The sequence below is a fragment of the Caretta caretta genome, chromosome 7, assembly GCF_965140235.1.
Source record: "Caretta caretta isolate rCarCar2 chromosome 7, rCarCar1.hap1, whole genome shotgun sequence".
Taxonomy (NCBI): Eukaryota; Metazoa; Chordata; order Testudines; family Cheloniidae; genus Caretta; species Caretta caretta.
The window spans coordinates 37,004,777-37,020,093 of NC_134212.1; the positions used below are offsets into that span (position 1 = coordinate 37,004,777).

General features: G+C 41.1%; 1 protein-coding gene across 16 annotated transcripts in view; it reads left to right on the plus strand.

The window, feature by feature from the left end:
• Positions 1–15,317, plus strand: part of IQSEC1 (IQ motif and Sec7 domain ArfGEF 1) — a 718,662-nt gene that overhangs the window by 674,033 nt on the left and 29,312 nt on the right. For 14 of the 16 annotated variants that reach the window (XM_075130532.1, XM_075130544.1, XM_048858459.2 and 11 more), the window contains 4 exons: positions 5,438–5,560; positions 6,430–6,596; positions 10,900–11,039; positions 13,054–13,083. In XM_075130532.1, coding sequence (XP_074986633.1) covers positions 5,438–5,560; positions 6,430–6,596; positions 10,900–11,039; positions 13,054–13,083 — 460 coding nt within the window. The remainder of the gene's footprint in view (positions 1–5,437; positions 5,561–6,429; positions 6,597–10,899; positions 11,040–13,053; positions 13,084–15,317) is intronic. The other 2 variants (XM_075130533.1, XM_075130534.1) reach the window with 1 other exon arrangement.

Here is a 15,317-nt window from a genome sequence, read left to right on the forward strand (position 1 = left end):
AGTGCTTACCTGGGCAGCTCCCATTCGGTGCAAGGGGTGCAGGTAGGAATGTGGGGAGGGGGGTGCAGGAGCTCCCCTTTGGTGCTCAGGTTGGGGGTGAGAATGTAGGGGGTGCTGGGTATGTGTGGGGGGTGCTGGAGTCAAGGCTGGGGTCGTGGGGGGATCTAAGGGTCAGTGCAGAGGGCTGGAGGGATGTGGGGGGGTGTAGGGGTCAGGGCAGAGGGCTGGGGGTGTGGGCTAGGGTCAAGGGGGTGCTCCCTGCCCAGAGCTTACCTAGGCAGCTCCCATTTGGTGCAAGGGGTGCAGGCTAAGTGGGCCAGCAGCGTAAGATGAGCATTTTAATTTAATTTTAAATGAAGCATCTTAAACATTTTGAAAACCTTGTTTACTTTACATACCACAAAAGTTTAGTTATGTAAATATATAGACTTATAGAGAGAGACCTTCTAAAAAACGTTAAAATGTATTACTGGCACGCGAAACCTTAAATTAAAGTGAATAAATGAAGACTCGGCACACCACTTCTGAAAGGTTGCCGACCCCTGGACTAACCATTAGGGACAACTGGCCTATGCCTATAGTCCCAGGTCCTGGGGTCAGCTGATGACATCAAAGATACCTTTCTGGGCAGCTGGAAGAGTTCATGTGGAGCATTCTGCCACACAAGAGGTCCCCATTGGTCCCACGGCGGGGGGCTGGAGGGGATATGCCGTGATTCCACCCCTTTTCCCCAAGGCCCCATCCCCACCTCATCTCCGCCTCCTCCCTAGAGCAGCGAGCACGCAAAGGCTCCGCTTCTCCTCCTCCCGTGCAAGGGCCATCAGCTGATTTGGCGGCAGGAACCCAGGAACCCGGCTGGGGGAGGAGGAGGGGGAAGGGGACCTTGCCTGCCCTGCAGCAGCAGCTGGCAGGACCAAGCTTCTTCACCCTGCCCCCACGGGGGGCAGGGCGGAGAAGAGTGGGCCGGGGCAGGCAGGATTTTTAATGGCATGCTGCTGCCTGCCAGGGTCCCGGCCTGGGTTCTGCAGTGGGCTGAGCAGGGCCGGCGGCTGGAACCTGGCAGGCAGCAGCGTGCCATTAAAAATTGGCTCGCGTGCCGTCTTTGGCACGCGTGCCATAGGTTGCTGACCCCTGGGTTAGCCTATCCCGAACTCCTTCCTGCCACATCCACCTCAATGAATCATGGACTCCGAAGCCTAAATGGGATCATATAATTGGGAGCATCAGTCACAGGCAGTTCGTTTTTTCTAAAGCATGGCAATTAAATGCACTCTGTCAATGCACAATTTCATGCACCCAAATGACGGAAGTGGAAATAAGGTTCCCACACCAACTTTTCACTAGGCCTTGTTTCAAATTGGTAGTATTTTTTTTTAACTAAATGTGTAGCTTGATCTATTACTGTGTGTTGTTTATTGTGTACAAGATGTACAATGCTGTTGCTGTTAGAACCTCTGTGTCTCAACTGTGCAAGCTGAACAGTGTGTTAGTATTGTTTATTTGCATTTATACACACATCATAGATCTTTGCTTACAGGGCCCGGGGCTTTTATTTGTAAACCTTCTGGTTCAAGAGCTGCATCTTTACTTTACAAACAGCAGCAGGAGGTAATTGAATAGAGAATGTGGGTTCTACACAAAGGTATGCAGTGAAGTTTAGTGACTTGCCCTAAAGAAGTTGAAGATTTCAATTCAACCAATCAGGCCATTCAGCAGGAAGTTTGGCTGGCCCATTCTAACCATTTGCAACCATTCCCTGGATCTATGCCTCTATTAGACTGGGGTGAAGATTTTCCAAGGAAGGCGTATTGTCTAATGATCAGACTAAACTGTGGTGAGCAAGGAAGAGGCGGGATTCTAACCTAAAATGAGTCATTGATTCTCTGTGATCTTGGGCAAATCATTTAACCTCACTGTGCCTTGGGCAACCTAGCAGAAAATTGGGTAAGAATCTCGTTGATAGCCAGATGGTGTATGTTTGATGAGATTTCCTGGATGGGTAAATTGCCAAAAAGGACATCCACCTGCCTATGACCTCTTGACTGTATTTTTGCTGCAAGTAATCTGTTCTTAAAATAACCTGCCCCAGTCATGTTAAGAAAAAATATTGTTCTGAGGCAACCCCAAGATAGCCTAATTGACTCACATATAACACTTTGAGCCTTGGCAGCAAAAAAGCACAACGGTTTTAACCAAGCCGACCTGCCATTAGGGATGTTCACACGCATTCTTTGTTGTGCTAGAACAAAATGGTGACTGTTTTTCCATCTGTGATAAAGACATGCTATCAGACTTAAAATCATGTCTTAAATCATACTTGAAACACGATTCCATTCCCCCGTGATACTAACCGCAGCTAAGGTAGTAAAAATAATGTTAAACATGTAATTATTTTCCATGATTGATGCTTTTATTCTGTGTGCTTGTGACTATATATTTCATTTGCCATCGCGGTGCACTTCCTGGTTCTTATACATGAGCGTAAACATGCGTGTATTGTATGGGAACATTTAATTGCTTTAAAACATCTTCACCATGTAATTTGGAAAACCTCCAAGAAAACAATCTACATTTCAGACTCTGGGCTGGATCATTGCCACTCTCCAGCTGCTTTGTGGTGCTTCATAATTGGCTATCTGGGGATTCCCCTAATGTGAGGGTCTCCCTGGGTGGCATAATGACTTGATGCTATACCCCTTGCCAGGATATGAGGGGTGCCAAGGGGAATGGCTAGAGCACTGCTGTACTGCAGTGATCCCTGGCCACTAGAGTACCCCGTGGTGGCCATAAAGACACCTTTCTCCCTCCTGCCATGTGTGACGCAGTTCCTCCTCTGCCTTGGTGGGTCCTGCGCTTATTGGAGGATTTGCTTGCCTTGGAGGTTCACGGCAGCCCCCAGTTTGGCCACTTTCGTGGCTCAAATCTGCCGTTCACTCAGTTAGCCTCATCACTGGCCAGCATGGGGAAAAGGAAGAACAACAATCCCCGCAGTCTCTGCTGATCCATCTAGTGGATCGGAGAACAGGCCAGAGACCTTCCCCTCTGGTGGAACCCACAGTCCAGGTCAGCTCCTCCGGTATCAAGTAGGGAGTTGGGGGGATAGAGGGATGGGGGGAACCCAGGCCCATCCTCTACTCCGGGTTCCAGCCCAGGGCCCTGTGGATTGCAGCTGTCTACAGTGGCTCCTTAACAGCTGTGTGACAGCTACAACTCCCTGGGCTACTTCCCCATGGCCTCCTCCCAACACCTTCTTTATTCTCACCACAGGACCTTCCTCCTGATGTCTGATAATGCTTGTACTTCTCAGTCTTCCAGTAGTACGCCTTCTCACTCTCAGCTTCTTTCACCTCTTGCTCCCAGCTCCTCGCATGCACACCACAAACTGAAGTGAGGTCCTTTTTAAACCCAGGTGCCCTGATTAGCCAGCCTTAATTGATCCTAGCAGCTTCTTGATTGGCTGCAGGTGTTCTAATCAGCCTGTCTGTCTTAATTGTTTCCAGAAAGTTCCTAATTGTTCTGGAACCTTTTCTGTTGCCTTAGCCCCAGGTTGAGTAGGTCCCTTTTCCCTGAGTAATATATCTGCCTTCTATCACTCTCCTGTAGCCATCTGGCCTGACTCTGTCACACATGCCATACCAGCACAACTGAGGATCTGGCTATCTATCTGCCTATGCCTTTTCTTTTAACAAATGGGATTTGTATTAACAAAACAAATGTCTAGCAGTGTGAGTGGATAGTTAGATAAAACTCACAGCGTCCAAGTGACATGTGGAAAACATGGTGTTGTGTATTTCCTTTCAGTTACATCCATTACAGAATTCTTCATAAAGCCTTAAGACCACTGTGCTCTCTCCCCAGCAATACAGTAGGGAGCTAAACCTCCGAGGCAGTTGTGGTGTTACGCTGATGGGAAAAGCAACTGAATGGGGTGTTCCTTTGTACCCTCCTTTCTTCACTCTGCGTAAGGTCTGCAAAGAAACAGCAGGCAGAGAATAGGCACCAGGAAGAAGCCATACTAAGTGGCATGTCATCCTCCAGACACACACACACCCTACAAAAATTTAAGAAGACCTGGAGTAAAGAACATGGAAAGCTAATGCTGATTGAAGTTAGTAATTACAGTTATGGGCTCTAGCCACTGGCAGCTTAGCTACTGTCCCTCTTGCTGATGAGAGGATGTTGGAAGGAATAATGGAGGAAGCTTCCCATTGTGCTGCTGGCCAAGGATATTTGGAGATCCAGATACCCCAAATATCTTCACTTTCCACTTTATTTGACTCTACCACCTGCTGTTCCACCCCTTTCAATAAAATAAATCAATCATTCTGCAGTGTTGAAGAGACCGTGATGTTCCAAACCTCTAGAGTTTACAATAGTGATTCTGTTGTGTTTGTAGAATCAACTTTGTCCTTCTAGGAATGAACCTGGAGGAGTGCACATCTCCTTTGTTCCTCTCCTTGCACTTTTGCACAGAAGGAAAGAATACAGGCTTTGGAATTAAACTGTGGTAGCGCAGTGCTTCATCCTGCAAGAGAAATGTGTATGCTAGTCTATCACTGTACATCAAAACATTTAATAACAAACCTTTTAACCTGGATCATACTTCATTATTGTAGGATCTGCATTACTGTGCTATAACTTGCGGTGATTCATGGTTGGTTATTAAAACCTAAAAGCCAAGTTAGAAGACAAGGAACCCATGACTCTCTGATTTGAAAGTAGCTTTTAAACAAGGTGTTAGTGATATAATTTGATCAGTGATGATCCTATTTTAATAGCTCTCAGTACTGTCTATCCCAAGCAAGAAGATATTTGCCTTGCTCAGCATGAGTAAATTGAAGGATGGGGTGAATGATGAGATGAGATTTACTGCAAAAAAAATGGAGGTATCCCATAAAAATATCATGCAAGGCCAGAAAATGTACACTGCTGTTAAAATAAATAAATAAATAAATTCTTGAACCCGCAGCCACTTGGTACAGGATGTCCTATTTTCTGCAGCTGTTGGAGTCAGTATTTTAATCCTTATAAAATCTTTTTATTTATCATTTTATAAGAGCTGCTTGGTGATAATTTGCTGATTTGAGAGGACAAAACTGATCATGATTCATGGCAATGTGGAGTTTTTTACATTGATCAGCGTCCTTCACATCAGCAGCTCTGCAATAAAGAAAAATTTATAGCTTGCTTACATCTACTCTTCCCTCTCCCGCCCACTCCCAATTGATGTATTCCTTACAATTCTCCTCTTATGCTTTCATGGACAATTACTGCAACATGCTGATGTTTTGAGATGTATTTGTGGCTTTGTATTTTACTAGAACTGGGGGAATGCTGAAGACGCTGGAGGGGTTTTTTTTCTTTCTACATAATGTATATTGAATAATTATATATTGTTGAAAGGGCAAAGAACAAATGAGAATGTGTTTTGTCCTAGCTGTGTTGTGGATGAGATGGACTTCTCAGCAATGGAACTGGATGAAGCACTCAGGAAATTTCAGGCTCATATCCGTGTTCAAGGAGAAGCTCAGAAAGTAGAACGACTCATTGAAGCTTTTAGGTATGGCACTGAAATACGTTGTCAGAGCACCTGACGTGATCCAGCTGTCCCATGTGAGACAGGGAGGTTGGGTAGAGTTAGGCTATTCCCTGCTTTATTAAGCTGCCTTTGAGAACAATAGGGGTTTTTTATGCGGTTACATGATGGTAGATGTTTACTTTATACATTAAATATAGAATAAGGAAGTTTTATGTGCTATTGTTAATGCATATTGTTAGTGTAATTATTTTTATTCTTTTATATAATATAGCTGTATTTCTAAATTGAAAAATTCCCTCCAAAATCAGTCTGATTGGCAAGATTTTTTTTTTAAACTTCAAATATCTGTCCCTGAAAATTCACTGTTGTAATTTAGGAGCTTGGTTTCTGTACATGGAGGCACTGGACTTTGTTTACATTTTACAGTATCTCCATGTACTTTTTTTAACCTTCTGTTAAGCAGTTTAGCACAGTGGGGCAAAGAGCATTAATTTATTAAAGCCCACACAAATGTTCTTTATTGTGGAGGGAAAAAATGTAAATCATCTAAAATATAAATGTAAAAATCCTGGCCAGATCCTCAGCTGCTGTAAGCAGGTGTAGCTCCACTGAAGTCAGCGGAATATTGAAGTTAATGAAGTTACCCCAATTGAGGATCTGGTCTGGCTAATGAGTTCACTGGTTGTAAAACGGAAAACTTAAGCCTTCAGCATTCTAGGATGTTAGTTCTGAGAATGTGACTGGGCAGAGAAGTACTATAGAAAACTAAATGTGTATGAAGTATAAAGGATACCAAACTTGGCCTCTTGAATGTACCAGTTCATTGATTTGGTTTTAGTCACACAGCTTTTGTTAACTCTGGCCGACTTCCCCCCCTTTGTTTCTTACAGCCAGCGATACTGTATCTGCAATCCTGGCGTTGTGAGACAGTTCCGAAATCCTGATACCATCTTCATCCTAGCTTTCGCAATCATATTGTTAAACACAGACATGTATAGCCCAAATGTGAAACCAGAACGCAAGATGAAGCTTGAAGATTTTGTTAAGAATCTAAGGGGTGAGAAAACTTGAATGATTGTCAGCAAAGCTTTTTATTTGTTAGGGAAATTACAATATATCAGATATTATATTGTATCTGAAGTAGGTTTGCTTTTAGGATGGCTAGGGAAATTATATATAAAATGTTGGTTTTATAGATAGATATATATAAATTTCCCTAACTATCCTAAAAGCAAATCTACTTCAGATACGATCTAAGACAAAGATAAAATATATAGAGCCTACTTGTGATTTTACTTACTTTGCATTTACACTGCTGTGAATATATTGACTTCAGCAATGTTGTTCCTAAAATAATGTGAAAGCAGAATTAGGCTTGTAATCCTTCATCATTCATATTCCATCCTCATTATAAAGAACTTCTATTCAGTCTTTTATTCCCAACTCCCTTGAGATCTGTTATAAATATCTTCTATCTTGTATTCACATCTCTGTAATGTGCCAATTTCCTGGATATAATTGAAACTTGGCATGTTGGCACCCTTTGTGTAGTCAGATGGCAGCTCATAAAGTTTGTAATTTTACATACATGAATGAGGCTGAATAAACCCTATTATATAGTAAAGTTGTCCAACAAGTGAAAGAAGGTACAAAGATCAGTAGTGTTAATGGATAACGTAGCCAGTGTTTGTGAAATGGGGAGTACAGTGTGTAGACAGGGATGGGTAACTACTCTTACATTGTAAGCCCACTAATGACTTCTGTACTCATACCTTTGGTCAACAGAGGCAGAAACACTTCACAAATCCATCACCAAGGACACTGGTCCTCGATGCTGACAGAATTTTAGAAGTAGGACCTTTTGCAGCATTCTCCAAAATCTTGAATTTCATTTTTAAAATGAAGTTTCTTTCACTGTCTTGTTTCAAAGGAAACTTTCAGGATCAACTTTTCTGTCTGCCAGACAGTCAAGTTAGTCCTCCGTGAACCAAGAACTCTCCCACTCATATTAAAGGGGAGTTAATGTGGGAGCTGCATATCCACAATGATTATCCATGTTCTCAGAGATGAAAATTAAAAACTTTGTTTACTAGACCCCCATCCAACAAATGTTACCTAAGATAACTTGCGCTGTGAACACATAAATATATATAAAAGTCTGGAAAATAATCAGTGTGCCATGCTGAAGGCCTTCTGAAATAAACAGAGGCTTTAAATCCCTTAGAAAAAGTCAGTTCTAAGGCCCTTGTAAAAGTCAAGTGGGAAGGAAACTGAAACCCAGCTAACCTAATTGCATTGAATTCTGCATCTGTGTGGATGTGGAATCCCCATTCCATGACTCGAAGAGTGATTTCCAGTCAAGAGGCTAATCTGTTCTCCAGCCCTTGGCGCTCTGAAACCCACAGTCAGACCTTTCTGCTCTTCTGCTTTCCTGGTTCACCAAATATATATCCCATACCTCCCCACATTATATGCTGGTTCCCTCCCCAGAGATGAAAAATCTTGTCCCATTCACCAGAGCATGGCTTGTTAGAAAGAAGAGCAACATTATCTTAAAATATGTTTGAATTCTCTCCACCTTTTGCTTGCAAGCACAGCTCTGGTACTGACCTAAACTGGCTCTCTGTGCCACAGATAAAGAACCAGACTGTGCTTGTTAGACACAACCCCAGATAGAGTGGAGCTGCACCCCTACCCAGGCCTGAGGCTGAACTCAGGAGGAGTGGACACATTGCAGCATGTATATGGGAAGTGGATGGCTCAGCATCTACAGCTCCATAGTGGCCGGCTCGGTTAGGGTGCTGGACCTTTTCCCCGCCCCACACCTTTTCAGGTTGTTTATGCCTGAGGGGGCACTAGGAGGGACTATGATTATCTCTGGTCCTTGCAGGAAAGGCACAATAAAGAGAAGGCTGCCTATGCTTACTCTCCCCCACCTCAACTCCCATGCACGGGTCAGGCACAATCCAATCCATAGTGTTTCTTCTGATTGGTAGCATTTGATTGTGGTAGAGTATGGGCTCACTGCAGTAGCAGAACAGACACAGGAGCTACGCCAACAGTAAGCACAAAGATACTGGCTGTAAGAAAAACAAAACAAAACACCTTTTTCTCTATTGCACAGCGTAGTTCGCTGCATGGCAGGAAGAAGGCAGTGGAGTTCATTAGTGGCTACTGGCCAGACTTAGGTCTATGTAATTCAGACAGCTGCCAATCTTCCCTTCATATCTACAGATGCAGTTGGTTCATCTTGATACTGATTAAGTCACAGATACTGATGTATTCTGGAATTTCAGATCTTGACAATGAGTGTTGGTTTTCCATTTCATTCCCTATAAATCAGTATTGCACGCTATCCTTGGCAGACATTTTAGTGTGGAGTGCAAGCTAAACAAGATTAAGTTTAGTATTGTCATTTTAGTTAAAAGTCTACAGAAGAATAAGGTTGAAAATGGCCTCATACTCCTACTTTCTATGCTCATTTAGCAGCTATGTTCTTGACTGTTTTATCAGAGCTAGGGTGTTTCTAGAGGCTCCCTCTTACTAGATCCCTACTATTGCTTTTTATATATAACTTTTGTCATAGAGAGCAGTCTAGTAGGCTATACTGTTCCTAACTTGTAATGAATGGATGGGTCTTCGGCTGTGGTCTGTGGAGCATTTGCAGCTGTTCACATGGTGCAAGCTCCCCCTTGCTTCCAGCTGCTAAGAAAAGATTAAATATTGTCATCAGACTACTTATGTAAGCAATTGCTGTAGTTGCCACAGGGATGTTGTGCGTTTGCAAATGGGAAAGAAGGTGAGCATGAATGGGAGGGGAGATATCTGTTAAGATGTGGTCCAGCCTGTGTTAAAACGTTTGAGGACCTGTGCTTTAAATTACTCACCAGATTTGATGTGCAAAAGGTGTATTTGGATTCTGTCCATGAAAGTTAGGAATTCAGGAGCAACTTCCAGGATTCTGTCGCGCTTGTTGGAATACTCTCAATAATTATTCAGTATTAAAAATTAAAACAGCATAACAAGACTGATGTGAATTAGTGTAAAATGCTCTTCTAGAGTAAACTGCATTCTCTCAAAATTAATATTAAAACAAGAAATGATTAGTTAAAATTATTTTAATCATTAACCAGCACACTTGTATGATAAGGTGTCTAATGTCATCTCAGGCTGGATAATAGTTATTATTTATGGTAGAAGATCTAGCAAATGAGATGGGTGAGAGAGAGAATAATGTGTATTATTAGTTTGGTTTGTATAAGATGTATGGCTATGACTTAAATGAAAAGTTTCATTTAAAAAATGGGAGAGAAAAGTGTTTGATCTGGGATGTGGGATTCAGAACTTCTGGTTCACTAGTTCAAATCCAGCTGAGGTCATTAGTGACCAAAAGTCACTAGAATGTGAAAACTGTTAGGTGGCTTTTGTGAAATGAGTCAGACTCCTTGGGACTGGGTGTGTTGGTGCAAAGGTCTACCTACTTGGGCAGGTCAGCTTGCAGAATGAGGTGCTCAGGGTGCTTATTCCCTTCCTGCTAGACAAGTGTCCCCCTCACCAAAACCACCACCACAGTTCACATTGTTTGATTGGCACCCTTGCTGGTAGTCTCCACAGAGAGGTCCAGGACTGAACGGACACGAAGACTGCACTCCCATCTTGCCTGTAGAGCTGATCCCTGCAGGTCAGGGCTGAGGAGCACTGGTGAGGAAGATTGGAATCATAGTACTGGTTCTGCCCTATGCTATACTGTTCTGGGGACAAAGGTAGAATTTAGTGTCCAAGAACATTATCTGGTAACTTTCATCTGCATTAAATTCACTTAAACTTTAATATAGTGGGTTTTTTTTATTTCATCTGCCTTAGTAGCTATGAAGGTTTGCTTAGGGAATTACTCTTGTTGTGGGCAAATTTTGCTTTAGTAATTTAAAAAAAAAATCAAAAGTATAATTCACAATTAAAATATTTCAGTCAGTGGATGTGTGGTGTGATGAGGGAGTGAAAAGTAACACTTTTTTGTATTTTTTAATATATAACAGTGTTTTCTTCTGCTGTAAGATTGGCAAAATGACAGTGCATCAGAAAAGGATTTAGACTCCCTCAACTGCTTGTTGGCTGGAAGATTATTTGACTATATTAGGTCATGGAACAGAACTACTTAGATTAACAGATATATTAGTGATCCATATAAACAAGGCAGCTCCTTCTTTGTGGTTAGTAAGGTAAACAAACAGTACCTATGTCCTTATCTTGTTCTTGCTAAGAAGCCCACATTATTGAGCTGTAAGTGTGGAGAGGAGCCAGTGTTGGTTAGTCAGGTCATTGTAAGCCAAAGTGATAATGAAAGCTGTTGGTTTCTGCAGGTGTAGATGATGGTGAAGATATCCCACGAGAGATGCTGATTGGAATATATGAGCGAATCCGCAAACGGGAACTGAAGACAAATGAAGATCATGTATCCCAGGTCCAAAAGGTCGAAAAACTCATCGTAGGAAAGAAACCAGTAAGTTAATTTTGCACTAAAACTTAAGCTGATTATGCCAGATGACTGAGAGTTGCCGGGCAAGGGATGCTACCTGAGGCTTCTTGTAAACATAAATTGGACTGGACAATGACAAAATATGGGAAGTATGTCAGTGTAATAAAATTGCTACAAAGATGGCCTTGTTTTCATAACTTTCACTAAGCAAGTGAACATTTCTCTGCACTTTAGTCTGGACAGTAGTGCACATCTGTGCATGGTGAGGTTATGAATATTACAAATTATTTTTTTAAATAAAGATTATAAAATGTACCTGTTTTACCCACATATTCTCCCTGTTCGTTTCAATCCTGAATTTTGGCTCTGAAATGTCTGCATTTTAATAATCTTCAGTGATTATATTTCAAAACGACTGGAGCATGTTGCTGCAAAGTGATGTCTTAGAAAAACATATTTCAGCTTTATACCTTTTAATTAAAGATTTTATTGATGTCAGTGTTTCCTCCTCCCTAAAACAGGCTGTACAGGCCCATGTTTAAAAGAGAGAAGATCTGTATTAGAGAGTGATATAATCTTATGGTCTAAGAGATAATCTGGGAACCAAGTTCTCTTGAGTTCTAATGCTGGTTCTGACACTCGCTCGCTCCCTCCCTCTCTAGGCTTCGCAATTCAATTAACTCCTCTTCCTCATGTCCTCTATCTGTAGGAACGGGATAATAATATTTACTTAGTTCACAAAAGTGCTGAGTATGATTCTGACTGTTCTGTACTTAGTCATTGATTTCTATTCAGGGATCTTGAAGTGCTTCACAATCGTTAATTACTTTTTCTTCACAACATCCCTGTGTGGGAGGGAAGTATTTTTATCCCCTTTTTGGAAATGAGGCAACTGAGGCACAGAGAAATTCAGGACAACATTTTAAAAAATGTCCACTAATTTGGGGTGCCTTTGTTTTTGGATCCCCCCAAACCTGCAGCTGAAGTCAGTAGAGGCTCCAGATACTCGGCACTTTTGAAAGTCAGGTCCACATCTCAATGAGCGCCTTTTGAAAATGACAGGTTTCAGAGTAGCAACCGTGTTAGTCTGTATCCGCAAAAAGAAAAGGAGGACTTGTGGCACCTTAGAGACTAACAGATTAAGTGAGCTGTAGCTCACGAAAGCTTATGCTCAAATAAATTTGTTAGTCTCTAAGGTGCCACAAGTCCTCCTGTTCTTTTTTTGAAAATGACTTGCCCAAAGTCACATAGGAGATTTGTGATAAAGCTGGAAGTAGAACCCAGACCTTCTAACTCCTGAGGCTGTGCTGCAGTTTTTAATGGATTCTTGGCTACCATTTGAGCTTCAACTTGTTACCTGCCATAGGGAGTTTTAGGTGAGTAGGGACAGATTAGGAACTGAGGAAGGATCTCAAGAGTTGCCCAATTATTTGTAAAGAGCTTTGAAGATCAATGCTAAGTATTATTTGTCTAACCTGAGACTATCCCAGTTGGTTTAAAGCAGGGGAATCAGGGCATGAAAGAGAACTGAAGACCCCCTGGAAGAACTGGGGGAAGGTGTCACCAAATATCAGAAAGCGAATAGTGTCTTACACCATGTGCTTCAGGAGGAAAGGAAAAACTCCTTGACTGTTCTATAGTGTTTGGGGGGGGGGGGAGGGGAGTGTCATATTTATTGTCATATAAAACTTTCAGTTGACAGTATTTGTATGTATTTCTGCTCCTGTCTGATTCAGGCACATAGCATTCTAGACACAGGGCTTGATCCTCCAGTGTGCTGAGCTCATGCAGTAAGGGAGACTTAACAGCCTTTCTGGAAGCAGTGGTTTTTCATAGAATCAGGTGCATTTGGTGAGAATTTTTTTACTGTGTGAAAGAAAATGCAGGAAATAGCCACATATACTTATAGAAATGTTTGTTTTTACTTTATAGGAGTTTAGTCAAGTAAGTAGTAGAAAGACCATGAAGTATTTACTTGCTATGATACAGTACTGTTTCTCTGAAGTTTAATAAACTTGTATGTGTCTTTCTACTGTAGATTGGATCTCTGCATCATGGACTTGGTTGTGTAGGTATTCCTTTTCATATTGATTCATGGTTTATAAACCACACTAATCAGAAGCAGTTTAATATTCAGGATTATCCCTTACTAACACTAATATTTTTCTGCTGTATTTTTGGCTTTTTCAAAATGTAGGCTTCTTTCAGTTTATTTATCTTTTAAGCAAACTTTTCTCACTGTTGACTTAGCAAAAACACGCCAACACTTCCTGCAGAAGTCAGTTCATCCTCTAAGGTATAAAGATTTGCTAAGAATGAAAGTTTTTTCTTCGTGTAGTTTGTTTATAATTCATTGCCTAGAGTTTTTTAGATTTTGTTTTTTCTCATGCTCTGTCTTTTTTTATTTGTGCATTACTAATGCAAATTGTCACCAGACTATCTATCTAGGGTGCCCTATGCAAAAATGAAAATCGCATTGATTCTGCCCCAACAGGCACACCGTATCACCTAGCTCTCACTTTATCAACTATTCCTTGTTTGTTTGTTTGTTTGGAGGATATTGCCAATTAATTTGCAACTCTCTTTTCAAAGGTAGATGAGTACAACAGGCATTAAATAAAAATTGAAGTCCCACACAAATACAATTATATTCTTAAAATTGAATCTCCTAATGAAGTGTTCCACTTATTTTAATCTCAGGCTAGTGTTGCCAATAATAGTAAAAACCATTTTTTAAAATGCAAATATAAATGCTAATTCCCCATCACCTGACTTAGCTTTGTACAACGTAGCATCTTCTGTCAAAAGATTAGATGTCATTTTACAAATTTGACTCTTAATAATTTTTTTATTATAATCATTTTCCTTTGCATTATTATTTTATTCTAGGATGATCCAGAGAATCTGGAGTACTTCCAGAGAAGTACTTCTCACTTGCATTGCTTTTAATCTGCTTGCCTCCTGCAGTCCTTGCATGAGCAGTCAACATGGAAGCCTTGTTAGAGTGGTGGAAAGCTTTTTTTCAATAGTCTAATGAAAGTATCTATTAGTACTTCCTAGGTGTTTGTTTAGCAATGCCTGCAGACTACGGAAATGCTCTGGAGGACACTTCTGTTGATTGTTAAGAATGAATACATTTTCCTTTCAGTTTAATTCCATATGTAGGTCTCTGTAGTTAACTCTAAATTAATTAGGTTCAGTTTACTCCTTACAGTCTGTCATCTTGCAGTGGCAGATGCCAGGCTGCGAGCCCCAAGGGGAAGTAAGTCTGTCTGGAGTTGGGGGGGAATGCAGCAGCTTAACCCACATCTAAGCCCTCTCTGGTGGCAGCCCACAACAGCTAGTCCAGCACCAAAAGTGGGAAAGGGTGACCTCTAGGGAAAACTGATTCAGCACCTTTTCTCTAGCATTCTCTGCCAGCTGGATTCCTGTAGAGCATTAGCCAGGTTTTAAAACTCTCCTCCCCTGGCAAAAACCCCAGGAGAATAAATTATTAATATAATGCCACAGGGGCATTGGGGGTGAAATTCTGGCATGATTGATGTCAGTGGCAAAAATTTCATTGATTTTTAATAAGGCCAGGATTTCACCCAATGAAATGACAAAGAGGAGGGGAAGGTGTCCATTTATCAGTTTCTATATTAAAATATAGGCCATACTATGAACAAGTTTTGAGAACCACTGATTTAGAGGAATAGTGTGTACTTACTAATAATCTCTGCTTTTCAGCTTCCTTGGCCTAATAAACCATATTGTTCCCGTATAGAATCAGAGGTTGTAATAAAATAGTTCATTTAAAATAAGAAAAACAAGTCCTAGGTGCAAAGGAATATTCTATGCTTTACATGAAAATATAAATTTAAAACATCCCTTTTTAATATGATTGGCAGAATAATCTTATTTGCATTTGAAAGACATGAAGTCTCAGTCGGTTCAGAATAACTATATTTTCTGTAGATGCTGTAGGCAGGAATGTTTCAAGGTAGAAAGTGGGAAGTTACAATTGGTTTTCTTATCAGCATGAGAAAAGAAGTCAGACTGAAAATGCATTTGTTTTCCTGATGAGCATGCCACCTTTCCTTGATGTTAGAAATACATAGGTAGAATTAAACAATTAAAAACAAACCCACCAAAGCCTGGTGTATTCGCCATCTCACAAAAGGTGAGATAATTTTGCATCCCCTGTTATTTGGTATTAGATATTTAAAAGTGTGCAGCAAAATGGAAACACTTTGCTTTGTGATCAGTCTTTCTGCTTTATTTTACTCAATGTTTTATAGCTATACAAACTAGGGATTGCTC